Source organism: Scaptodrosophila lebanonensis, unplaced genomic scaffold (genome assembly GCF_003285725.1).
Source record: "Scaptodrosophila lebanonensis strain 11010-0011.00,11010-0021.00 unplaced genomic scaffold, SlebRS2 tig00000024-arrow-pilon, whole genome shotgun sequence".
NCBI lineage: Eukaryota > Metazoa > Arthropoda > Insecta > Diptera > Drosophilidae > Scaptodrosophila > Scaptodrosophila lebanonensis.
This window is the reverse complement of record NW_022060538.1, coordinates 7,298,927-7,325,363: the sequence shown is the minus strand read 5'-3', so window position 1 is coordinate 7,325,363 and position 26,437 is coordinate 7,298,927. Positions and strand designations below refer to the sequence as shown.

At 38.7% G+C, this 26,437-nt stretch overlaps 1 protein-coding gene across 2 annotated transcripts in view; it reads left to right on the top strand.

Moving 5' to 3' along the window:
- LOC115621099 (G protein-coupled receptor kinase 2) overlaps positions 1-26,437 on the top strand; it is a 107,118-nt gene that overhangs the window by 31,373 nt on the left and 49,308 nt on the right. For both annotated transcript variants that reach the window (XM_030514637.1, XM_030514638.1), the window contains exon 3: positions 24,280-24,797. In XM_030514637.1, coding sequence (XP_030370497.1) covers positions 24,746-24,797 — 52 coding nt within the window. In that variant the 5' untranslated portion in view covers positions 24,280-24,745. The remainder of the gene's footprint in view (positions 1-24,279; positions 24,798-26,437) is intronic.

Below are 26,437 nucleotides of genomic sequence, written 5' to 3'. Positions count from 1 at the left end.
CAGCAAATGGAAATCTATTACTACAAGTATGCTCCACTGAACTTAAATTAAATTGAATGAATAAACATTGCATATATAACAATATAAGACTCTAGCTTATTGCTGCACTAAATCCAATTTACTAAGCGGTCTGAAGTAAAATGCTTACTTGGAAAATCATATAGGGGACCAATTTTCTGCATGCAAATGATATGAGAAATTGGCCACAATCAATACTCAAGAAATTCGGCTGAATCAGTTGATTTTAAACCCATTTGATGGCCATTTGAGCAAATATCAATTTGAGTGTTATGTGTAGGCATTCACCTCACAGTCTGCGCATGTCGGTTTCTCGAAACTTCTTGTTACCCCAGCCCACTTGGTTGTTATTATTGTTGCTTTTGTTGTGCAATTGAGACTAAATCCAAGCGAAAGCAGGCAGACAAATTCATGGAGTAAAATGTGAAGGAGTTGGATTAATTTTACATACTATACGTGAACTAATTTAAGTATGCCTCTCTATGTCGCTAAAGCTTTATTTAGACGAACACTCTTTCTATCACAGCGGCCAATCACGACAAAATATTTTTCGACACAAACGGTCAAAAAGTACGTCCAAGCCTTGCCAGAAATAAAATAGCAGTTCGGTTCTATTGCAGTAAGCGGGCGTTAAAGTTAAAGCTTGTCCTAGCCGCGTTCCTGCCGAATCTATGATTTGTTTAACCTGCACTGTGTTCCCAAAACCCTTTGGGTGGATTCAAGACTCAGCAGTTGCGTTGTTGCTAAAAATTTACGACTGAGCATGGTATTTATTAATAGTCTATGATATGTGTGCTTAGTTGGAATACATTGTTTCTTTTTCTCCTCCAATGCGCCTAAACAGATAAATTGCGAATACGCCCTGTTGTTATTTACAAACTTGCGCCTGTTTTAGATCTTATTGTGTAGATAACTGTTATCTTGTCAGGTTTTGCATGCCGCCTTTCCTAGCAAATAACCCAAATGCATATCAATTGGATATATTTTATTTGTTTAATTAAATTTCTGCAATAACGAACAGCAACAACTAACCATTGGCACTAACCCGATGGCAGAAATAGCAGCAGATTTCCTAGTTGTTTTCGTTGCTGGTGTGGATACTTCTATCGATGTTGTTGTAAATTGCCACACGAACAGCAGTTGTGGTTTTCCAGCACAACGCATAAAATTCATAAATCATATTCCTTTATAATTTCCTTTCAAGCATGTGGCAAGCATAAATATTCCATGGCCAGGCAGCCAGTCGTTGCTTTCTTCGTCAGGCCTGCTCTGCTCAAGCATGTTGCATAAGTTTAAATACTTTTCAAAAATACATTCCTACCTACACTGCCTCTCACTCAGGCTCTGGTTTTTGCGGTCGTACATGCATGCATACATATGTGTATCTATTCAGGCGTAAAAAGCAAATATGTATGAGCCTCACACACACCCACACATACACACATATGTCTTTAGCTCTTCTGGCGGTTTTCCCTAGCCTTCTGTTTGTTTTTCCTAAGCCTAGTCTCCCAGCTATTGTTCTTGTTATTGTTTCTACTGTCTAAGAGGGGTGGAGGTGGGGTGGGCGTATGCTGCTGCTTCCAACTCTTCTGCCCCAGCTGCAGTCACTTCTGCTGCTGCTGCTGCTGCTGCTGTAGTTCGCCAATAGGTTTGCTTTATTTCACTTTGTGTTGACAGCAATGACCCACATGCATAAATCATAACTTGCGCAGATTTTGTGCCATACTGGTACCACAAAATATATTACAATGTCTTGATACATGTGTATGTGTGTGTATCCGACCGCGCTTATTCCTTAAATTTTTCACGTTTTATTTGGGCAGAAGAATTATTCAACGAGTTTAAGCCACTGCCAATTGTTGGAAACGCGAGTCGTCTCAGTAGGCGGCACGACTTACTTTTATTTTATTTGATTTCATTCACATCTTGAGATCAAAGCGAGCAAGGACTTTGCTGCCTCTGCTCGTTGCGAAAGCGGCCTAATGCACGTTTGTATAATCGAATCAAATGCTACAAAACGTGTGGAAAATATATGAGCCGAAGGCAACGTGTACACTACACTTGAATAAAGAGGAATAGAATGCTAGACTTTAAAGTAGGCCACCCTAAATAATGAAATCGTCTGCAGTGCAGATTGGAACGAAAGCAGCAGCAACAAGAGTAGTGTGTGGGTGTGGGGGAGATTACATTTATTGATATAGCGTAAGAGCTGACCAATCGAGCAGTTTGTGCTGCTTGTAATTAAATTCATCATACTGATGGAAAATATTTATATTTACTTATTTCGTTTTGACCAAAGGATATACAAATATTTGGAAACGAGAAAACGTTTACTTTTTAGCGTCAAGGCTATACACACGTCACTGCTTCTTACAGCAGAAAGTTATTTCTCGTGGCCATTCCCCGCCATTTATATACTCTTCTGTGCTTTACTATTTAGTTAGCAAGGTGCTAAGTTACCACCCAAATAACAGACACTCATCGCAATCTCGAAGGAATATAAGGTTAATATGGAAATAACGCTTCTTAGCTCATATTTATGATGCACTTCGAGTCAAATTCAATTTGAAACATGCATTCTGGCGTTTATTTAAACTGCACTTAAAAGTTGTGCGGGTTCTTCAGAGTGTTTTATTAATAGCAGCACCTGTTCCCCTTACAGGTATGCCGCATTTAAAACAAGAGAGGAATGCTAAAGGCGAGCAGGCTCAACTCTTAAATACCCTGTACCACCCCACAAAAAAATAAATTAATTTAATTTAATTTAATTAATTAATTAAGAATTAATTTAATTAATTAATTAAGAATCGTGTCTATGCGTGTTTGTGTACATACATACTTGTACATATGCATGTATGTGTGCATTGGGCATGGTTATATGGCTATAACTTTCTTTATGATCAAGACGGATATATAATTACTAACTGGATGTGTCTACCAAATTTTAGTTTAAAATTCCAAGAATGACGGAACTTATAGAAAATCTTGAATAGGGGGTGAGTGGGGGGGGGGGGGGGGTGCATCGGGAAAAATGAACAAACTCTCGGGCTCAGGAGAATCTGTATACCAAGTTTGGTTATTCTAGCTCTTATACTTTCGGAGATCCTTGCGTTCATACAGACAGACGGACAGACAGACAGACGGGCATGGCTATATCGACTCGGCTTGTCATGCTGATCAAGAATATATATACTTTGTGGGGTCTGCCACGCCTCCTTCTGTGTGTTACATGTACACTCGCACAAAACTAATATACCCTTGTACCCTTTGGGTACAGGGTATAAAAAGTTTAGATCACAGTCATTTGCGGAGCTGTTACGCTTTCCACCTACCTTTGCTTTCTTCTTTTCTATGCGTACATTTCACAGGTGCGCAGCCAACTTTTATGTCGTTGTGAGGATTTTCGGGCGGGTTGTGGGAGTGGCTGTGTTTTGTGTGTGCGTCATAAAAACGCAGCGTATGCTAATCCAATGCAATTTATTAAAGAATAAATTAGCGGCAATTGTATATGGAAAGGCCGAAGTGTTTGCTCGTTCTATATCTGTCGACAGCTGTCGTATGCTGAGCTCCGCGTCGGAAGCGCTTAGGGAAATCATAAATGTATAAATAAGCAAATAGCAACACACACACACACACACACACACACACACACACACACACACACACACATATAGATAGACGGCAATACTCTATGCATTTGCAAGCCGGAAGTGCCAACAGTGTGTATATTGTATACACATACTCGAATGTGCACATGTGAGGCATCGGAATTGTAAATTATGTATCCAAACAACAGGCTCGACCAGGTTCAAGCCCTAGTAAATGCACAGTGCAAATGTGCTGGCTGGTAAAAAGCACAAACAACATGTGTAGAAAAGTTGCCAAAGGCAAGTGGGGTCAAGGTAAGTGCATGGGCCAAGGCAAGCCAATCCAAGGCAGTCAGAGGGGCGGGCCAACAATCTATTGGTCGAAGGCGCACCAAAGTATGCAACAGTTTTTGAACTCTATGTGCTCATGAAAGGGTGTGTGTCCTAATGGTATCTAGCAAATGGAATTTGAAACATTTTAATGATAGATGCTTGGGCGCAAAATATACGTATGTATAACATACCTAGAACACAGTAGTTATTGCATAACAGGAATAAAAAAAACCACCGAGAAATGAATTTTAGATAACATATATGAATGTAACTAAATCATCAATACATTTTGTAATTCTTCTCAAAGAGTTGGATTTTCTTTCATCATAGAATATTTGTAGAAAATAGTGTAATCATTTTTTATCTACACTTTGAATTGAATAAACATTTGTTTCTCTATATTTTTTTAAATCAATGCATTTCTGTTGAAAATGCAATCCAACTATTTTAGTTTAATTAGTGAGTAGTTATAACTAACTTCAAAATAGTGTTCTAAAATTGTGTTTTACTGCAATGGCGACCAGACTTCAACTCGCTTGTGTGTGGACTGATAATGCCAGGCAAAAAAGAAAAAGTGAAGGAGAACAATTGAAAATGGTGTCATTTGGCAGAAGCTCGCAGTGTTGTCCACAAAAAGCACTCAATGCTGCTGCTGCTGTTAGCTGTCAAGATTGAGTATATTTATGCGCATTCTGTCCTCAGCTGCATCCAGCAATCTGGGTCACTTTTGTTCAAACTAGTTGTAGTTGTATTATTGATTGCATTCTGCTTTAGAAATTTAGCTATAAAATGGACTGCACAATCTTTTTGTGCATGCCTTAGTGTATGTTAAATGTAATTTTTCATATAAAACATTTGATTTGATTTTTGCTGATTTTTTGCTCCTACACATTGCTTTAAATATGCGCACAGAAATTAGTGAGAATATTGAAAGCGACAAGGTCACACAGCTTAAATATGTCAGGCCCTTACGCCACACACATATACATATGTACATAGTTAACAGTTCGGTTAGCTGTTGGATGGTTGGTTGGCAGGCAGACCAGACAAGAGCACTCTTCTTGCCAAAGCTTTGAAGTGCAAGCAGCCGAATTAAATGCAGGCAGGGTGGCAGGGCGTCAGGGAGTCTAAAAGTTCAAGTATTCGTTGAGGGGCTGAAGGGCATAAAGACATGCGGGCCTTTACTAATTGAAGTAGTTTGTTAATTGTCGTTGCTTCTGAATTTCTTATGAAGCATTAGGCATTTACTTTTGACGTTTCAAATTGTGTCTACCTCTTCAGTGCGTTTGACATGTCATTTGGGCATATCACACGAAACAAACAAACAAACACACACACATATGTACACCGAACACACACACACATACACATAGGTGCTTATGCTTATAAGCCAAATTAGAGCTGTCACACGCTTAAGTGTGGATGCGTGTATGGCAACTTGAAAGGTTGATAGCTGTATTGCTGGATAGCTGACGGCAAACTAGATGTCGCACAGTGGTCGGGCAGCCACATTAAACAAACAAAAACCAAAGTTGTACAGCTGGGTCTAGCAGGCCAACAGCCACCACCTACACATAGAAAGAGTTAGCGGGTAGTTTAAACGAAGAAGTCAAAATACGTCAAAGAAGAAACGTCGCTGTTGCCTTTTATTTAAACTTTTTCTTGCAATCTAAATATTTATATAAATTAAAAGCATGTACAATTTTTTACTTGTACTCTTTTATTTCTATAAATTTCCCAAGCTCTATAATATAAATATATTTTCTGTAATAGTCACAATCAATATCCATCACTTTTATTAAATAAAATTCCGAACATTGCAGATCCTATGTTTACAAGTATGCCAAAATTGTTATTGTTGACAGCATTCGAAACACTTCTTTATTACTTATATGGTTTATGACTTTCAAATGCAATGCATTACAAAAAATTTAACCAATATTTGAAATATTTCTATTTGAAACCGTTTTCTCCTAAACAATAACAAAGTATAATATGAATTAGCACAAATTAATGATATCAACTGAGATTTCTTTTTGTAACGAAGCATATACAACCATATTATTTACATTATTATTACATTTAGAAGCAATAGTGTTTTAGCAGAAGAAATGTTGATTCTAGACCACCGTGCCTCGTCTTCTTCGTTGTCTGTAGTTGTCGTTGCTGTCTGCTTATCAAATTTCAACAGTAGCGGCTTCTGCTGCTACTTAAGCTGACTTAGCAGAAATGTGGCAGACCAACGTGGGCGTAAACATGAGCGCTGCTGATGATGGAGATGATGAAGAAGCTGCAGCTGATCATAATGTCGCTTATGTTATGCTGGATATGATGATGAAGTTGATGACTAGGCTTGTTGTTGCTGTTGTTGTTGCTGGCGATTATCATAAGTCAATCGTTTTATCTAACTAACCGCAAATGAGTGACACTAACTTGAGGCTTTTGTGGCTGCTGTTACTATGGCTAATTTAATACCTTTGTTCCATAATAGTTATTGACACTCATTTGCGGCCAGCGAATCATCACTGAATTCATATAAGTGCTAGCTAGAATAAATAAATACATATATATCTATGTATATAAAATCATGAAGCAGTACTTGCAAACAATAGAAATGAAAAATGTAGAAAAACAGACTCGCATAATGACAACAACGTAAGTCGCAACTGGAAATGGAAATTTCAAAGTTCTTTTGTCTCTTCCATTTCTGTATTCAAATTAAAATGTTTCAAATTCATAACTTTGCAATGCAAGCAAGCAAGCAAGCAGCCACAGGAAAAAAATAAAAAAAAGGGAATTAGGGAAAATGATTAAATTTTGCAAGCAACGCAAATTAAAGTGAAAAACATTTGAATGGAAAGCAAAGGAACAGAGCGACAGAGCTACAAACATAAAAACCTAATAAATGTGCGCTGGCAAGCAACATGCAATGCTGCCCCAGGGTTGGACAAAAGTTGATCCTTGCCGCACACACACATACACACACACATACACACACACATACACACACACATACACACACACATACACACACACATACACACACACATACACACACACATACACACACACATACACACACATATACACACACACATGAGCATAGAGAGACATACGCAAACACATATATCCACGTACAAGTTTAACGCAAATAAATTGCACATTCAGAGCAAAATTAACACAAAACGACAGCAGCAGCAACAACAACAAATACCATGTGGGCAGGATGGGACTAACAGAGCAGAAGCGAAAAAAATTGCCAGCATAACGAAGCTTAAATAGAAAAATATGTGCAGACAAAAAAGCCAACAACAACAACAAGAACAAATGCAAGGCAGAACAAAAGAAGGTACTTTGGACATGGCCAAGACGCTCACAAATTTAATGTTCTTTGTTTGAGCTGATGATCCTGTGAAGGACATTTATGATTATACATCCTCAAAGCAATAGCTACCGATATTTGCTTAATAATATATGTATCGAAATAATACTCTATTTTTGTAGCAAGTATTTGCTGAGAATATATGTATAATTTAAAGGTAGTTTTTCGAATAGTAATTATTTATGCTTAAAATATTCATTTAGGCAAAAAAAATTTAGTTTTTACTTTTGTTTGTTTCATTGACTTTTGTTACATACATCCTCAAAGCAATAGCTACCGATATACTCTATTCTTGTAGCAAGTATTTGCTGAGAATATATGTATAATTTAATGGTAGTCTTTCGAATAGTAATTATTAAGTTTAGTTTTTACTTTTGGTTTTTTCATTGACTTTTGTTCATTAACATTTTATATTTTCTTATCCAGGTTAATCAAATTTTTAATTTTTAATGGGATCCGTAATCTTATATTTAAATGAAAACCAGGCTATCACATACTAAGTTTATGTAAAATTATTTTTTCGTCACGACATGTCAATCAAGACCCTGCTCCAATTTCTTTTAAGTGTTCCATTTAGCAGCATGATTCTATGATACCCTTCCAGTATAGGGTAACAGACATTTTCTGTCCAGACAGACTAGCGCCCATTCTATGGCAAAGGCACATTGAATTTTCTGCAAACATCAGCAACAAACTCTGTAGCAAGGAAGCCAATGAGCAGCAAGCACAGGAACAGGATGCGCTTCATTTCTTTAGTTTTTTGCTTTTCATTTCTCGTTTTGCGCTGCAACTGGCCACCAAAAAGCTTCATATCGCTATCCTAACTAACTAACATGGTGCTGGAAGTTGCGCCTGACTACCAATGAGTTACGGATATCCGTTGATTTTGTCGGTTTGGTGCTTTGAACGCGCACAGAAATGCACGATAAATAGGAAAATGAGCAAAATACCTTATTTTGGCTGAGGCTTATCATGTTTCTTTGACCCGCTACCCCTCCACCAATTTTTATGCTGGTGCCGCAAGCAACCCCTCTGGCATGTCGATACGACTAGCTTGTCATTCAGATTGATATCATTATACCCGACAATATGGCTCTGTCAATAATATGTGTAGGAGCGCTTGTCGCAAATATTAATAACTTTGCTTTTATTTATTTTTATTTTGTAGTAAAATTTTATTATTTATTTTTTTTTTTTTTTTGCCTTTATATTTAGTAGTAGATTCGGTTTTACATTTAGTAGTAGAATCTATGGTTACTCTTAGTAGTAGATTAGTTGCATACGAGCGCCATCTATGGTCGTGGCAAGGTTCATTTCTCTTTTCCTTTCTTTTGGCTGAATTGTCAATGTCAGTGTTCTCCTTGCACCTTTCTTTTGACAACTGCCACCTCAACCACTTCCGTGGAAGGGCTAATGAGCCTAGGTTGGAACTAGCCACTTTCTTTTTCTTTGAACCGCCGAACGGAACAGACGTACTTTTTCGCATAGCAAAAATAAATGTGCTTGCATTAAAATTTTAATTTGGGCAAGAAATAATTGCTCCCGTGCAACAAATTTAAAAGAAAAAAAAACAACTTTTGTTAAGGAAAAAAAGGAAACTACAAATGTTGGTATAGAAGTGAACGCCTGTGTTAAGTGCAAGTTAGAGCTACTGCCTATTTTCTGTTTTTTGGCGTGGATGCCATTTGCGTTGGCAAAGGAATTCTTCTTAAGTTGATGCCGAACAGGGTAAATATTTTAATTTCAGGCTTGTTTTTCTGTGCCTATTACTTAGTTGCCGTTTTTCTGTTCGCTCACATTTAGATTCGGCACTAAGTCTGGAGCCTATATACCTATGCATATACCTATGTACGTCTGGAGCTATTTATTAAGCCGCTCTTAAATTCTTGTCCGAAAAAACGAACTATTTTCGTACTCACTGGCGGACCCGAGAACTCTAAGCCCAGCAGTTGATGCGCGGATGTATACGCCGGCGGACCCTGTGCTTACGGCCAGTCGCAAAATAATTACTTTCGGGGTTAATTTAAACGCCTTCTAAAGTGGACAGTGATAATGGGAAAACCGCCGAATTAGGTTTTAGCGTTACATGTTTTCCTGATTTCTTATATTTTCCCGGTTTCATATATTTTTTGTTTACGCCGCAGAAAAAATATTAATTTGCCAATAGGTTAAATTACCTTTAAAATGTGCCTGCAGTGCAAAGAAAAATAAGAGAGTGAGGTTAGGCAGTGCCGCAGTCTGTAAGCGCCGAGTGAAGCCAAGATTGGTAGTCGTATTTATTTTTGGTCGTTCCTGCCTACAACTAACGAGCGTGGATATTGTAAATATTATTTTTTTTTTTGTTTTTTTTTATTATTTTTTTTGTTCTCTGTTTAAGATAAAATGAGTGTTTTAATGAGTGCATTTAAATAATGCAAGAAACCGATGAAACGGAACAACAACAATTTTTTTTCAGCAAAGCCTGCCGAACACCGCCGAAAGATCTTTCGCCGTTGGATTCGGAGTCGAAACCGTAAGTGCGCTCTTCTTTTTATTATCTACTTGATTACCTTGTCCGCTCTTAAAGCGCTCATTTTAAGCGGACAGAAACCGCAATGTTTAATAGCTCTCTCTTGAAAGTCTAATGCAAATTCGAAGCAATGCCGACATCGTAGTCAGCTGTGTGCTTTAAGTCGGTCATTGACCTTAGTGCATTAATACATTTTACTGCACAAAACATATGCAATTTTCGTTTGTGCATATTATTATTTTTTTTTTTTTCCCCCCCCCACCTTATTCTCCATATATATATATATTTTTTTTTTGCTTCTTATTTTGCGGATTGTATATTCGAAATTGAAATCCATTTTTTTTTTTTTGGACAGCATAATTTAAATACAGGCCAATACCGAACTTCATTATTTTTTCTTTGCTATGCACATTTATACACTGTTCAAATTCTTTCGTGGAATTTGTATTTAATTATTGTATTTCCTGTTATTATTATTACTACTATTATTAATTATTATTGCTATTACTTTTATTATTGTGTTTCCCTTTTTATACCCTGTACCCGTAGGGTAAAAAGGGTATATTAGGTTTGTGCAAAGTATGTAACATACAGAAGGAAGCATCTCCGACCCCATAAAGTATATATATTCTTGATCAGCATGACGAGAGAAATCGATCTAGACATGTCCGTCCGTCTGTCCGTCTGTCCGTCTGTCCGTCCGTCTGGATGAACGCGAGGATCTCAGAAACTATGAAAGCTAGAATAACCAAAGTTGGCATCCAGATTCTCCTAGGTCCGAGTAAGGACGAGTTTATTTTATTTTTTTTAATTTTCCCCCCCTTCCCCCGCTACAGAATTTCGTCAATAGCGTCCACATTTCAAATGCTACCTAAACCAAACTTTGCACACATAATTTATATATAATTGTCTACTGTTGTTCAAAATTTTATTCAATTCGGTCAATTCTAAGAAAAGTTATTAGCGAAACAAATTCTCGCCAGTACAACCCCCACAAACTGCAGCAACAAGTTCGCTCTTCTTCTTCCTCTTTTTGTTGCTGCTATGGGCGCATATAACTCAGTGACGGAAGTTTACCTGGGTACAGGGTATTACACTGTCGGGCTTGCTCGACTGTAGCGTTCTCTCTTGTTTAATATGGATTATAGTGATTATCGATGAAGCGAGAAACTCCCTGAATTTTTTTTCTGTTTATTTACTTATTAGAACTAGTTGTTTTTTCTTGTTAATATGAATAAATTTATAATGAAATCGACGTAAGTGTCTAAATTCGGGAATCATGTGTGCCGTCCGTGAGCCAATTTAGGAATCCGCAGTGTGCTTAGGGATCGTCAATAATTGTAGATGCAGCATGACGATCATGGAAGGGTGGGGTTACTCGAGCCGCTCATTACCACCATTGCGAGCTCATTTCGCCACTATGGCTCCTAGCGTAGCAAGCTTCTTCTCTAATACTTTCTGCCCCCCTTTTCCTTCTTTTCCTCCCTATAACTGATCGCTGATTGATAGAACTTTATTTCCCTCCTCCCATAAAACAGCACGCGAATTTTAAATAAATAAAATAATACACCTTTGTGAGCACGCAGTGTTGCGGTACCCTCAACATAACCCACTCCCCCCCAGCCGACTAAACTGAGGCCGGTATGCTAGCGCGTGCTCCGTTCACACATCTGCCCTACCATCAGCTCACCCAAAAAGTGTACGTTGTATGCTACAATATTTCTTTTTATTATTTTAATTATTTTTGGCGCCCAACGTGGGGCCTGTTTCTGAACCAATGCTAAATGTTAAGCCAGTTGCACTATTTCTTTTTAATATTTTACTTATTTGCCTGTTTCTGAACCAATACTAAATGTTAAGCCAGAAACAATATTTCTTTTTAGTATTTTAATTATTTGGAGCCAATCTAAGAGGCCTGTTTCTATCCCAATGCTACATTCTAAGCCATTTACAAGATTTCTTTTATTAGTTTATGTTTTTAGCTTATCAACTTATAAGCTTGGTTCAGCAAGCCCCATCCTAGTTTCAGTCATTAACAGCTGACTTAAATCAATCAGTGTAGGTTAAATTAAATGTTTTTCCCAAATACCAGTTTACGTACTTGAGTGCGGCGGACACTGTAGTGGTTTCAAATAACTTCCAGCCCTGCCTCAATAGAAGCTGTAAACGCTTGCGCATTTGGTTAGATTGGTTGGACATGTTGTATTTCTAGATCAGTTACAGCTCCACAATCATGAGATAACCGATGACTTCTTTTTCCTGTGTTTCTGATAATTCTGCAAAAGTATTGCTGGATTTAGGTTCTATGTGGATGCAATCTACGGCCTACCGCTTATTTAAATTCAGAACATTAGTTACACCCTACGCTGTGTATTGGATCAGTGATACTTTCAACATAAGTTCATTGCCGGCACAACTCTTAACCCTTGTCCTATTTACCATTATCTTTTGTATTATGTGCGAGCTACATTATTTGACCAGTGCTGGATATACTGCATATACCGCGCTAATTATATGTAAATGCGAATGCACAATATTTTAGGATAATGTCCGTTCTTTCAACTGTTAACTTTTTTTTTCCTCCTTGTTCGGCTAGAAGCTGTTGGTTATAGTATTCGAGAATTATTACAGGAATGTGTAGTTATTTTGCTGGTGCCTTGACTTAATTACCTTATTCCTTGGATTAATAAGTACTCGTTAGAATATTACTCCTATATTGAAAGCTGAGCATTCTGCATACTATTTTATGTAGAGCATAGGTATTGCTGGATATCAGTTGCGCTGCCGTTTGTTGTATACTGTCCGTGGTACTTGTGCCAATTTTCTGTCTTCTGGTTTCTTTTTCACTTGCTACATTACATTGCTCATGAAAGCGTTTCATGATTTCCGAATGTTTTAGTTTTGATTTTAATTGGTATTTACTGTTAGTATTAAAGTTTTTTTTTCGCTACAAAGGAATATTGTTATTCTTTTTCTTTGATATTTTTGGGTGTACATATCAACTGTTTGTACGGTTTGGCCAATCTGAGAGTTGGCGGAAATGTCTTTAAATCGCAGCGGCGACGAATCAAACGAGACTTTGAGCGATATTGACTGCTTTATTTGCCTCCGATCAGTGCAGTTTGAGGCTCAGTTGATAACTAATTGTTGTGGTCACACTTTTCATAAAGTCTGTGTAAACACCAGAGTAGGCTCGAAGAAAGTTTGCCCTGTTTGCCAAGCTCCCTTGCAAGGTTCTACCTTGGGTCAACTGTATGGTTCTAGTTTAGGCCAGTTATCTCCGTCTATACAGAATATACAAGAAATAATGCCAGCACAAACGAGAAGTGGCTCTAAAGCAATAGATGCTCCACCCAGGGAACACTCGAATGTGCGATCTACTGGTCCGCAGTTGCCACTAGATGCAGCCCCTACAACTTCTACGGCTCCCTCACCGAATATGAGTGAATTACAGCAAATTGTAGCTGAGGCAATGGCAGCAGCCGCTATCCGACAAACGGAAATACTGTCAGAAGCTACATTACGACAGACAAATATGTTGAGAGAGGCTATAGCCGAGGGTTTTCATGCAATCCGAAATGACAGTCCGAGTCAAGTAACAAATGTGGATACACATACTCTTCCGCCACAGGATGAGCAGCCATGTCGATTGTCAAGTCAGTCAGAACATCCTCGCACTTCTCCACGTTCTGATATACGTCCAGATCGAATCAGCCAGATCATTCTGAATTGGAAATTACGATTTTCTGGACGATCATCTTTGTCCGTTGATGATTTTATTTACCGCGCAGAGGCACTAACTATTCAAACACTGGATGCAAATTTTGACCTGTTAGCACGTCACGTCAGTAATTTATTTGATGGTAGTGCTAGTGACTGGTTTTGGCGCTATCATAAAAGCGTTAAATCCATCCGATGGGAGGATTTGTGTACTCAGTTGCGAATACAGTTTAAAGATGAGCGAACTGATAGCAATATTCGAGCTGTCATGAGTCGCAGAAAGCAACAGCCAAATGAGTCGTTTGACCAATTTTATGAGTCAGTAGTTCTTCTAGCTGACCAATTGTCTAACCCCTTGCCAGAGACAGCCTTGCTAGAGACACTGCAAGCTAACTTGTTGCCAGAAATCCAACATGAGCTTCTGTATGAACGCATATTTAGTGTAGCCCAGCTCCGACACCTAGTAAGAAAGCGTGAGTCGTTTTTGCAGTCGTTAGCTAAACCTGCAGGGCCTAAAATGCGAACTGCTCCACAGCGCACCGTACATGAAATAGAAGCGCCATTAGAAGAGTCGGATCTAAGCGACAATGAAGTGTCCGCGTTGACTTTGTCCTGTTGGAATTGTCGTGCAATGGGACATCGGTATCAGGACTGTGTTTCTGAACGACGCGTATTTTGTTATGGTTGTGGACAGCCAGATACGTATAAACCATCTTGCTATAATTGTAATGCTTCAAAAAACTGTTTGCAGCGTGCACTGCCGAAAAGTGTACGCAAACTAGTGACGAAGGCCACCAATACGGAATAGTGGACGGTTCTGCCCCCACTAATCCCTTTTCCCTTGACTTACCTTATGAATCACTGCTACATAACCGTCTAAAGCATAAATCTACAAAAATAACCATAAAGGAGAAGAGAATCACTCGTTCTCGCTTGCGACAGAAGGAATATTTTAAGCGGAAGAAGATTGAAAAACAAGCTTTGATCGCCGCCATAGTCGGTCATGATTTAATGCCATATGCTGAAGTCAGCCTGCTTGGTAGTTCTATGATAGGTTTAATGGATACCGGAGCATCGATTAGTTGTATCGGTGGAAATTTTGCAAAGAAGTTGATAGACTCTGGGCAGCCGTACAAGCCTATGGAGTCCAGTGTGCGTACCGCCGATGGTAAAACGCAAAATATCGTAGGAAAGATTCGTTGTAAAGTTGAGTATCTCGGAAGTAGTAAAGCTTTGACATTTTATTTAGTACCCTCCCTAAATCAACCGTTGTACTTAGGAATAGATTTTTGGACAGAGTTTGATTTATTGCCAATGGGCTTATCGAAGCAGGTGTCCAACTGCCCCGCTGCTCTCGCCAGCGTGCAAAAAGATATTGCTGTGGAACAGCGTCCCTTAAATAACGAACAACAGAAAGCGTTGAAGGACGCCATTGAGTGTTTTCCTTCATTTGTAGAGAAAGGGTTAGGAAAAACTAGCTTGTTGTCTCATATAATAGATGTTGGCGATGCCAAACCAATTAAACAGAGGCATTATCCTGTTTCTCCGGCCGTAGAGAAACTGATGTACGAGGAACTCGACCGCATGATTGCCCTTGGAGTAATTGAAGAGTCAGAGAGTGCATGGTCGTCCCCAGTAGTGCTAGTACAGAAGCCTGGAAAGGTGCGCCTATGTCTAGATAGTCGAAAGGTCAATGAAGTGACGAGAAAGGATGCTTATCCCATGCCACTGATAGATGGCATACTAAGTCGGCTTCCCAAGGCTGAATTTATAACAACTCTGGATCTGAAAGATGCTTATTGGCAGATTCCTCTAGATGCCAGTTCAAGGGACAAAACTGCTTTCACCGTTCCCGGGCGGGCTCTTTACCAATTCACGGTAATGCCTTTTGGCCTTACCAACGCACCGTCCACAATGTCAAAACTAATGGACCGAATAGTTCCTGTCAAATATCGAAACGAAGTATTTGTTTATCTGGATGATCTTCTCATCATTTCCGATAAGTTTGAAAGACATATTGCTGTTCTGAAGGACATAGCAAAAAGGTTGGCCGACGCTGGCTTAACAATTAATGTTCAAAAAAGTAATTTCTGTGTTGCAGAAGTGCAGTATTTAGGCCATATTGTAGGGCATGGTACCATTTCGATGGATGGTCATAAAATAGTTGCAATAAAAGAGTATCCTACTCCAAAGTCTGTTAAGCAATTACGCCGGTTCTTAGGTATGACTGGCTGGTACAATAAATTTATTAGGAATTATGCAGCAATAGCTTCTCCCCTTACGGATGCCCTAAAGAAATCCAGACAATTTATATGGACTGACGCAGCCGAATGTGCATTTCAGCAGCTCAAAACAGCCATGTGTACAGCGCCTGTTTTGCACACGCCCGATTTTAAGTCTCCATTTTATATTCATTGTGATGCAAGTCATACGGGAGTAGGTGGAGTGCTCATGCAGAAAGACAACGAAGGAAATGAGGTGCCAATATCTTATATGTCTCGAAAATTGAATCAGTGTCAGCGTAAATACTCAGTGACAGAGAAAGAATGCTTGGCAGCTATCTTAAGTCTTAAGAAGTTTCGTGCATACGTAGAAGGGCAGCAGTTTACAATTATAACTGATCACGCGTCCCTTAAATGGTTAATGTCACAGTCAGATCTTAGCAGTCGATTAGCGCGATGGGCCTTGAAATTGCAAGGGTATTCATTTACCATACAACATAGGAAGGGTAGTCAGAATGTGGTCCCAGATGCATTATCACGTACCTTCACGGAGGATTTGTCTGCAATAGATTTGGGTTGTGTTATAGATTTGCAGCATCCGCATTTCAATTCACCAAGTTATCAGGATCTGAGGTCGAAGCTAGAGCAGCAGAAAGCTCGAACACCTGACATAAAAATAGTGGATAAGTTTATTTATCGACGAAGCGAACATGCTTCAGGAGAGCGAATAGCAGATGACTTGGTATGGAAATTGTGGCTCCCAAAAGAGTTGATCCCTGAAGTTTTGAAAAGAGTTCACGATGACCCATTGTCATCCCACTGTGGAATAAATAAATCGCTTGAAAAACTTAGGCGTCATTATTATTGGCCAAATATGGTGACAGATGTAAAGGAATACGTCAATCGATGCGAAGTGTGCAAAAGCACTAAACATCCTAATTATGTACTCCGTCCACCTTTGGGCAAAACGGGTGAAAGTCAGCGTTTTTTCCAAAAGTTGTATGTAGATTTTTTGGGTCCGTATCCCAGGTCTAAATCCGGTAATGTAGGAATATTTATAGTACTGGATCACTTTTCTAAATTCCCTTTTTTAAAGCCTGTTAAGAAGATCACAGCCGATGCCATTTTGAAGTTCTTAGAAGAAGATTTATTCCATTGTTTCGGGATACCAGAAGTTATAGTCTCAGACAACGGAGTTCAATTTAGGTCCCGTATCTTTAAAGACTTGCTACAGCGATATGGTGTACATCACGCATATACAGCGTTATACGCTCCGCAAGCGAATGCTTCAGAAAGGGTAAATCGCTCAGTTTTGACGGCAATTAAATCTTATATTCATCCTGATCAGTCAAACTGGGACGAAAAGTTAAGTAGCATTAGTTGCGCACTGCGGGCAAGTTGGCATTCCGCCGTGAACAATACTCCCTATAGATTGGTTTTTGGGCAGCACATGATTACCGAAGGGAATTCATATAAACTGTTGCGCGAGCTCGAGTTGTTAGAAGATCGAACGATCCGATTTGATCGTGATGATTCATTGGAGCTGATGCGAAACAAGGCTGCAGTTGCAATGCGGAAGCAGCATAGCCGAAATGAAAATACTTATAACTTGCGATGTCGCCCAGTTTCTTTTGTTATAGGTCAGGAAGTGTACCGTAGGAATTTCCAGCAAAGCAATTTTAGTAAAGGATTTAATGCCAAACTAGCGCCTACATTTGTAAAAGCTAGAATAAAACGAAAATTTGGAAATAGTTATTACGAGCTAGAGGACCTGCAAGGAAATGTGGTTGGGAAATATCATGCTAAAGATATTAAGCAATAGGTTGGTCCAAGCAAGAGATGTTTCGACAAGCGTGGATCACCCGTTGTGGAATTGCATTCCCCAAGTGTGATTTTGGCCGGGGGGAATTGTAGGAGCGCTTGTCGCAAATATTAATAACTTTGCTTTTATTTATTTTTATTTTGTAGTAAAATTTTATTATTTATTTTTTTTTTTTTTTGCCTTTATATTTAGTAGTAGATTCGGTTTTACATTTAGTAGTAGAATCTATGGTTACTCTTAGTAGTAGATTAGTTGCATACGAGCGCCATCTATGGTCGTGGCAAGGTTCATTTCTCTTTTCCTTTCTTTTGGCTGAATTGTCAATGTCAGTGTTCTCCTTGCACCTTTCTTTTGACAACTGCCACCTCAACCACTTCCGTGGAAGGGCTAATGAGCCTAGGTTGGAACTAGCCACTTTCTTTTTCTTTGAACCGCCGAACGGAACAGACGTACTTTTTCGCATAGCAAAAATAAATGTGCTTGCATTAAAATTTTAATTTGGGCAAGAAATAATTGCTCCCGTGCAACAAATTTAAAAGAAAAAAAAACAACTTTTGTTAAGGAAAAAAAAGAAACTACAAATGTTGGTATAGAAGTGAACGCCTGTGTTAAGTGCAAGTTAGAGCTACTGCCTATTTTCTGTTTTTTGGCGTGGATGCCATTTGCGTTGGCAAAGGAATTCTTCTTAAGTTGATGCCGAACAGGGTAAATATTTTAATTTCAGGCTTGTTTTTCTGTGCCTATTACTTAGTTGCCGTTTTTCTGTTCGCTCACATTTAGATTCGGCACTAAGTCTGGAGCCTATATACCTATGCATATACCTATGTACGATGCATTCTACTACGTCTGGAGCTATTTATTAAGCCGCTCTTAAATTCTTGTCCGAAAAAACGAACTATTTTCGTACTCACTGGCGGACCCGAGAACTCTAAGCCCAGCAGTTGATGCGCGGATGTATACGCCGGCGGACCCTGTGCTTACGGCCAGTCGCAAAATAATTACTTTCGGGGTTAATTTAAACGCCTTCTAAAGTGGACAGTGATAATGGGAAAACCGCCGAATTAGGTTTTAGCGTTACATGTTTTCCTGATTTCTTATATTTTCCCGGTTTCATATATTTTTTGTTTACGCCGCAGAAAAAATATTAATTTGCCAATAGGTTAAATTACCTTTAAAATGTGCCTGCAGTGCAAAGAAAAATAAGAGAGTGAGGTTAGGCAGTGCCGCAGTCTGTAAGCGCCGAGTGAAGCCAAGATTGGTAGTCGTATTTATTTTTGGTCGTTCCTGCCTACAACTAACGAGCGTGGATATTGTAAATATTATTTTTTTTTTTGTTTTTTTTTATTATTTTTTTTGTTCTCTGTTTAAGATAAAATGAGTGTTTTAATGAGTGCATTTAAATAATGCAAGAAACCGATGAAACGGAACAACAACAATTTTTTTTCAGCAAAGCCTGCCGAACACCGCCGAAAGATCTTTCGCCGTTGGATTCGGAGTCGAAACCGTAAGTGCGCTCTTCTTTTTATTATCTACTTGATTACCTTGTCCGCTCTTAAAGCGCTCATTTTAAGCGGACAGAAACCGCAATGTTTAATAGCTCTCTCTTGAAAGTCTAATGCAAATTCGAAGCAATGCCGACATCGTAGTCAGCTGTGTGCTTTAAGTCGGTCATTGACCTTAGTGCATTAATACATTTTACTGCACAAAACATATGCAATTTTCGTTTGTGCATATTATTTTTTTTTTTTTTTTCCCCCCCCACCTTATTCTCCATATATATATATATATTTTTTTTGCTTCTTATTTTGCGGATTGTATATTCGAAATTGAAATCCATTTTTTTTTTTTTGGACAGCATAATTTAAATACAGGCCAATACCGAACTTCATTATTTTTTCTTTGCTATGCACATTTATACACTGTTCAAATTCTTTCGTGGAATTTGTATTTAATTATTGTATTTCCTGTTATTATTATTACTACTATTATTAATTATTATTGCTATTACTTTTATTATTGTGTTTCCCTTTTTTAATATGGATTATAGTGATTATCGATGAAGCGAGAAACTCCCTGAATTTTTTTTCTGTTTATTTACTTATTAGAACTAGTTGTTTTTTCTTGTTAATATGAATAAATTTATAATGAAATCGACGTAAGTGTCTAAATTCGGGAATCATGTGTGCCGTCCGTGAGCCAATTTAGGAATCCGCAGTGTGCTTAGGGATCGTCAATAATTGTAGATGCAGCATGACGATCATGGAAGGGTGGGGTTACTCGAGCCGCTCATTACCACCATTGCGAGCTCATTTCGCCACTATGGCTCCTAGCGTAGCAAGCTTCTTCTCTAATACTTTCTGCCCCCCTTTTCCTTCTTTTCCTCCCTATAACTGATCGCTGATTGATAGAACTTTATTTCCCTCCTCCCATAAAACAGCACGCGAATTTTAAATAAATAAAATAATACACCTTTGTGAGCACGCAGTGTTGCGGTACCCTCAACATAACCCACTCCCCCCCAGCCGACTAAACTGAGGCCGGTATGCTAGCGCGTGCTCCGTTCACACATCTGCCCTACCATCAGCTCACCCAAAAAGTGTACGTTGTATGCTACATATGTGTCCGTCATAAATGTGATGTGGGCCTCACTGCCACTCCACCTTAATAGCAATGGCAATGGAATGCCAAATATTCTGGCTTCTGTATGACATTTTGGACTTTTTGACATGGCACAACTTAATTAATAAAGTAATAACTTTATTTTATAAGCGGCTTAGGCGCTCAAGAGAAACCTTTCAACGTAATAATCTGTCATTATTTATGTGTACCCCTAATGCTGACATTAAGATCCCTACGCAGTTAAATATATGTTCAAGTGGTATCCAACCTTCAATAGTTTGAGTAAAAATAAGCCTAATTGTTTGTTTTACTCTCTGTATTCTCATAATTAAGTTGATGTTATAGGCACGTCTTCAAGTAAACAAAGCCATTTTAAAATAAGAACACAATCGGTTCGATTAATTAATTCGATTAATTCATTATTGAACAAATGATATATTTATGGACTCTGCCACGAGGTAATGAATTATCCCATTAAAATGGTTTCATCAATTGAATCCCTTTAGAAACTGTTTAATCTAGCTTTAATCAGAACTTCTTTCGATCGTCATTTTTGCACTTCCCCATTTGATTATCATGGAATTTTTGACGGGATGCCCATAAATTACCCATTATTTTTCATGCATGTATAGTATTAGTTAAATCGTATATTTTGTGTGGAGTAAAAAAGGGTTAAAAGATAACTTTGATTAGTGATTAGAGATTATTGCTTTTATCTGCTGCCAGAAAAGCAATCGAAACAAGAGAGAACGCTACAGTCGAGCAAGCCCGACAGTGTAATACCCTGTACCCAGGTAAACTTCCGTCACTGAGTTATATGCGCCCATAGAAGCAGCAAAAAGAGGAAGAAGAAGAGCGAACTTGTTGCTGCAGTTTTGGGGGGGTTGTACTGGCGAGAATTTGTTTCGCTAATAACTTTTCTTAGAATTGACCGAATTGAATAAAATTTTGAAAAACAATTATATATAAATTATGTGTGCAAAGTTTAGTTTAGGTAGCATTTGAAATGTGGACGCTATTGACGAAATTCTGTCGCGGGGGAAGGGGGAGGAAATTAAAAAAAAAAAAATAAACTCGTCCTTACTCGGACCTAGGAGAATCTGGATGCCAACTTTGGTTATTCTAGCTTTTATAGTTTCTGATATCCTCGCGTTCATCCAGACGGACAGACGGACGGACATGTCTAGATCGATTTCTCTCGTCATGCTGATCAAGAATATATATACTTTATGGGGTCGGAGATGCTTCCTTCTGTATGTTACATACTTTGCACAAACCTAATATACCCTTTTTATACCCTGTACCCGTAGGGTACCCGCATATTGGTCGGTTGGTGGGTAGTGGTAGAGGGGTGGAGGTGGGGGTGGAAGTATAGCGGCATATGCGTTTGCAGCGAACGACCGTGATAAGCATAAAAAGGTAAGAGTGCTCGCACACACAGTGCACCGGTGATGTTGTTGACGATGATGCCGCTGCTGAGGAAAGTAACTGAGGCAATAATAATGTCAACTTAAAAGCAACAACAACAACAAGGTAGCAGTAGCAACAACATAAGAAACAGACGCGTCACATAAAGGCAATGACTGAGGAATGAAAAATGCCAAGGCATTGCTGGTGCTGGTGATGTTCTTGTTGTTGGTGCTGTTGCTTAATTTCGTTATGAGCTTCATGCACATTTACGCCATTTTGTAACATTTTCATAATGGCGTCTGCCAGCGCACTCACACATACATAAAATGCGTGTGCCCTGGCGTCTGTCTGTGCCTCTGCCTCCGTGTGACCGAGTGACTGACAACGTCGTTTGGTTTTTTAATGCCGCCATCGTCTGACTGCTGCCTGGCTGCCTTCCGTGCCCCCTTAATGACGCAAATGTTCAATAAAGAGGCTTTTAACGCTTTACACTCTCACACACATACACTTTCACACAGATATAGTGCATAGTGTCTGTTTCTTCGCGGTCCTCACAATCTGCGCCCATTCTGTTCTCTGTGCTGGGACCCCCGTCCCAGCATTACATTACGCACTTTTCGATATTCACTTTGTCTATATTGTTTTGGATTTTGTTTTTGTTTTACTACGCATTTGGAAAAACAATTAATTTGCTTTGCAACAACAACAACCACAACAACAACACAAAATTGGCTCTTGCTGTTAGTTTTATGTGTCTGCAATGTGCTGAAAATTTGTTTTCAATATAAACACAAACGATAAACACACACATTTTACAATTTGTTTACACTACTGGTCCCTGGTGTCGTCGTGCATTTCTAAAATTAAAATTTTAAATATTTTGCTGTATGTGGCGAATCAGTCCTCTTTAATGGCTCTGAATCATTTCCATTTCTTCACACTGAATACGAATGGTCTTATAACGTGTACACACATTGCACATTACAGAAGATGGAATTAATTTCTTTTTCAAATCTGTTACATCGGAATCAGACATTTCTTTTTTAAAGTTGAGCGAAAATGAAATCAAAGTTTCAGTAGATTTTATATAGTTTTCATCTGGAAACTATAAACGCATTGGTAATAAATTCTTGACCAGGCAGCTACTAAATTTTCTTCGTTAAATGTCGTGGTTAAAGATTCATTAGTCATCCTATGCATAATACGTGTGCCAAAAACTTATCGACTGAAATTGTGGACAAAGGTTCCCTATGGCATTTAGAGACCCTCTAAGTTTTTGTTTCATACTTAACATAACATAATTCTTTTAAAGGTAGCGTTACATTGTAATGGGGTTCCCTTACAGTTTACATGTAAAGCTACAAAATACTGCATTTGAAACGTTCGTAATGTGAAAAACAGAAGTTCTGATGCTTGAGGAAGCTTACGCAGCAAAAAGTGAGCTACTTGTCCACTTAATTCTAGGCGATTCTCTGATTTTCTTTTTATTTGCACTCTCTACAGAGGAAGTTAGTGTTCCGATAAGGCTTCAATCGGAATGGTTCTGCTCGTTCTTTTCTGACAAAAGTCCGTTCTTGTTCGTTTTTTGTTTAGACTCGTTTAGCCATATCTTGTTCTTTTTCCAATATTGAACCTATCAACCTGATCACTAACATTTGAATTGTCCAATATGTTTGATATCGAAGTAAATGATGTATATTTTAAGTAGCGTTAGAGTTATAGACATACGAGTATGTATGATAATTTAATCAATAAGAACAAATGAATAATGGAATGCGAATTGCTTCGGTGAATGCGTCCGTTAAATTGAAAACGAAGAGCTCGCAATTGAAATTAGTCACGGGGGCCTTAAAAATAGCTTTGCAGAAAATGTGCCTAAAAATGGAAATTATCTAAAACCAACACATAATAAATGTCATATCATGCTTTAAGCTAAGAACTATTCAAACAACCCCAAGTCTTTATCAACAGACTTTACTATTCACAAGAGACTGTGGAGATACTATCTGTCCCCACTGCCGACACGCTCACGTGTGTTGGCTTTAGGAAAACGTGTGTCATTCAATTATTTTGCTATTAGTTCTGCGTGACACGTCACTTGGCTTGAGGAGCGTGCGTGTAAAGAGGAGATAAGTACAGCAACAAAAATATTCTAGAGCATGATTAACAAGTGCGAGACCACAGCATTGCAGAACTTTTTGGGGTTAGACATAACAAAGCGTTAAGCTGTAGGGGCGTGATAAAATATGTTGGTGATTCTTGCCTTGAAGTGGCAGACAGTCTGCAGGATAACAACCGCAAGATATAAGCAACTATTTACACTATAAAGTGCACTTTCAGCGATTCTTTTGTTACAAACAGGTGACAAATGAGTGCTCATGATGCGCACCAACTACCTAGGCTTAGAAGTGTGAACAAACAGACAGAGAGGCAGCTTGAACATGATTTTAAATTTTCATACAAGCCTCATGCTGGTGGGGAATTGTGGTCTCTTTGCCTTTTTCAATGTATCTTTGCTGTGGTTTTTGCGGCTTACTTGCCAGCATAATCTATCAACTGTAGTTTCGTGTTACGAAAACGAAGCATGTGTACCTGCTTCTCTACCTATTTACTTAATCAATTAACTAATGTGTAGAATTTGCTCTTTCTATTTGCAGGCTAAAGGGCACAATCTGCTTAACTAGTGAGAGTAACAGAAAACTCGACAGCACAGCCAATCAACCAAAAACTTGGCAACTTGACAACTTGAAAGACAATTTTCAAGAAGAAAATTAAAAGCGTGAACCTAAATGAAGCCTGTGTCTGTAACCGTGCCATTATATACCGCAACGCTGGAGCTTAGACGACGGCCAGAAATTAGCCAGCCTACTACTACTGCCAGAGATTTTATCGTCTAAGGACACGTGCACTTATGATAGCAGCCATTACTCAAGAGCGGAAGTAATTGGCGGACCCAGACATATAAAGTATAATTCAGTAGCAAATTGATAGGCGAAGGGTCCAAGCAAAAACACAAACACAAAAACCCCATTAAGCACTATCAACAATAATTGCAAGCAGGAGGCAAAAGGGTTTTTTCGAGAGCGCAAAAGGATTCATTAAAAAACCGCCAACCTGGAACTAATGGAATTAGAGAATATTGTGGCCAATACGGTCTACTTGAAAGCTAGAGAAGGTAAGAGTCACTACAATAAATGTACAGTAAATATTGGCTGTGGAAGAAAAACGTTAAGTTGTAAGTTAAAGTTATTTTAAACTAATTGTGGGTTTAGGGAGGATGGCTTGGATTCTGTATTTAATACTTATAATCTACGTTAAATCAAGAGACATGATTTATAATCAGAACTACAGTTGACTTGTGTTTTTCATGCCATACTCGATTTATTTATAGAAACCATTAAAGCACTTGTATAAATCACAGCTATCTAGGGAATAGGTGTAAGGTATTATTTATTTGGAGGGAAATATCGAATGTTATAATCGCATGCCCACAAATTAGCCCCCACAGAAGTGTTGTCTTGTTGTGTTATTCGAAGAAGGGTCCTATTGATTGGATACTTTTGAAATGAAATAAATTTTGTTGACAATTTGCTGACAAGCAAACTTGAGTTTATGCAGCAATAATTTTAGTTACCCTAGTTTACAATAAAAAAAAAAAAGATGCATAGAAACTATCCTAACAGCCGCATTGCCGCAACATACTTTTGGGCAGCCGCAAATCCTTAGAGTGCTGCGCGTGCTGAAGTATCTATTCTTGTTGGTTCGCACCTTGTGCTCCCGTTTCGCTGTTTAAGTGCCATCGATTTTTTCTGGCTCTACTTATCGATGGTCGCTCACTTTAATTGCACATCATTGTGAGTGCTAAGAGGAGACACCGTGTTACGTGTACTCGTATGTGTCCTGCCATTATCTGCACACCGCTCTGATGAGAAACCATTCCAAGTTCGCCCTCATCTGGGTGACTGACTCACTGACTCGCTGACTGGCTGGCTGGCGCCTGTGCGTTATCTAAAGTTAATGAAGCGTTAAATGTTTGCGCTCAAGCAACTTATTCATTTTCATGCTTCATGTTACAGCTTTAAGTGCTCTATTGCCTTAGTTCAGTCCTTGGACCTGTGCCCGACAGAATCTCGAGTCGCTGTCCGGTAGCTTCTTGTTAGGGTCGTTTGGCCCAGTTGTTGATTTCAGGTTCAGCGAGACTTCTGTTTCGGCTGCTTCTTTTGCGAAGGCCCCGTAATTCCGCTTATTTATAGAAATTTTCTTTGAACTGTTGCTCGACGCACAAACTTTAACAATTAAGTCTCAATAAATTTATGCTGAATTATGCATTAGACTCTTGCTCCCGCTCATATAATTTGAGCTTAAATTGCTATATGCTGGGCGATTTAAAGTCAGAAACAAAATTATGGCCAGCGTAAAGGTCACCTTCAGACAGCGCCAGGTGGCAGTCAATCTACGTAGAGTTGTTGTTGTTGCTGTTGCTGTTGCTATTGGTGCTTCCCTTACTCTTCCTTCCATTGTCACGTTCCACTGACTGAGTGTGTGTGTATGTGTGCGGGTGTGTCTGCGATTTTATTGTTATTGTTGTTGTTGTTGCTGCTTCTGGCATGGCTGCGTGATTACAAACGATTCTTGCTTCTTATATGTGACGCCACTTCTATATACCTACCTATATACCAACATAGAAAATACACTCATGACAGCATCCAAAGATATATATATATATATATATATATATATATATGTTATATACATATCTAATGAGCACTGCACACGCATACATGTAAAAATTGCATGTACAGCGGAAATTGTTTA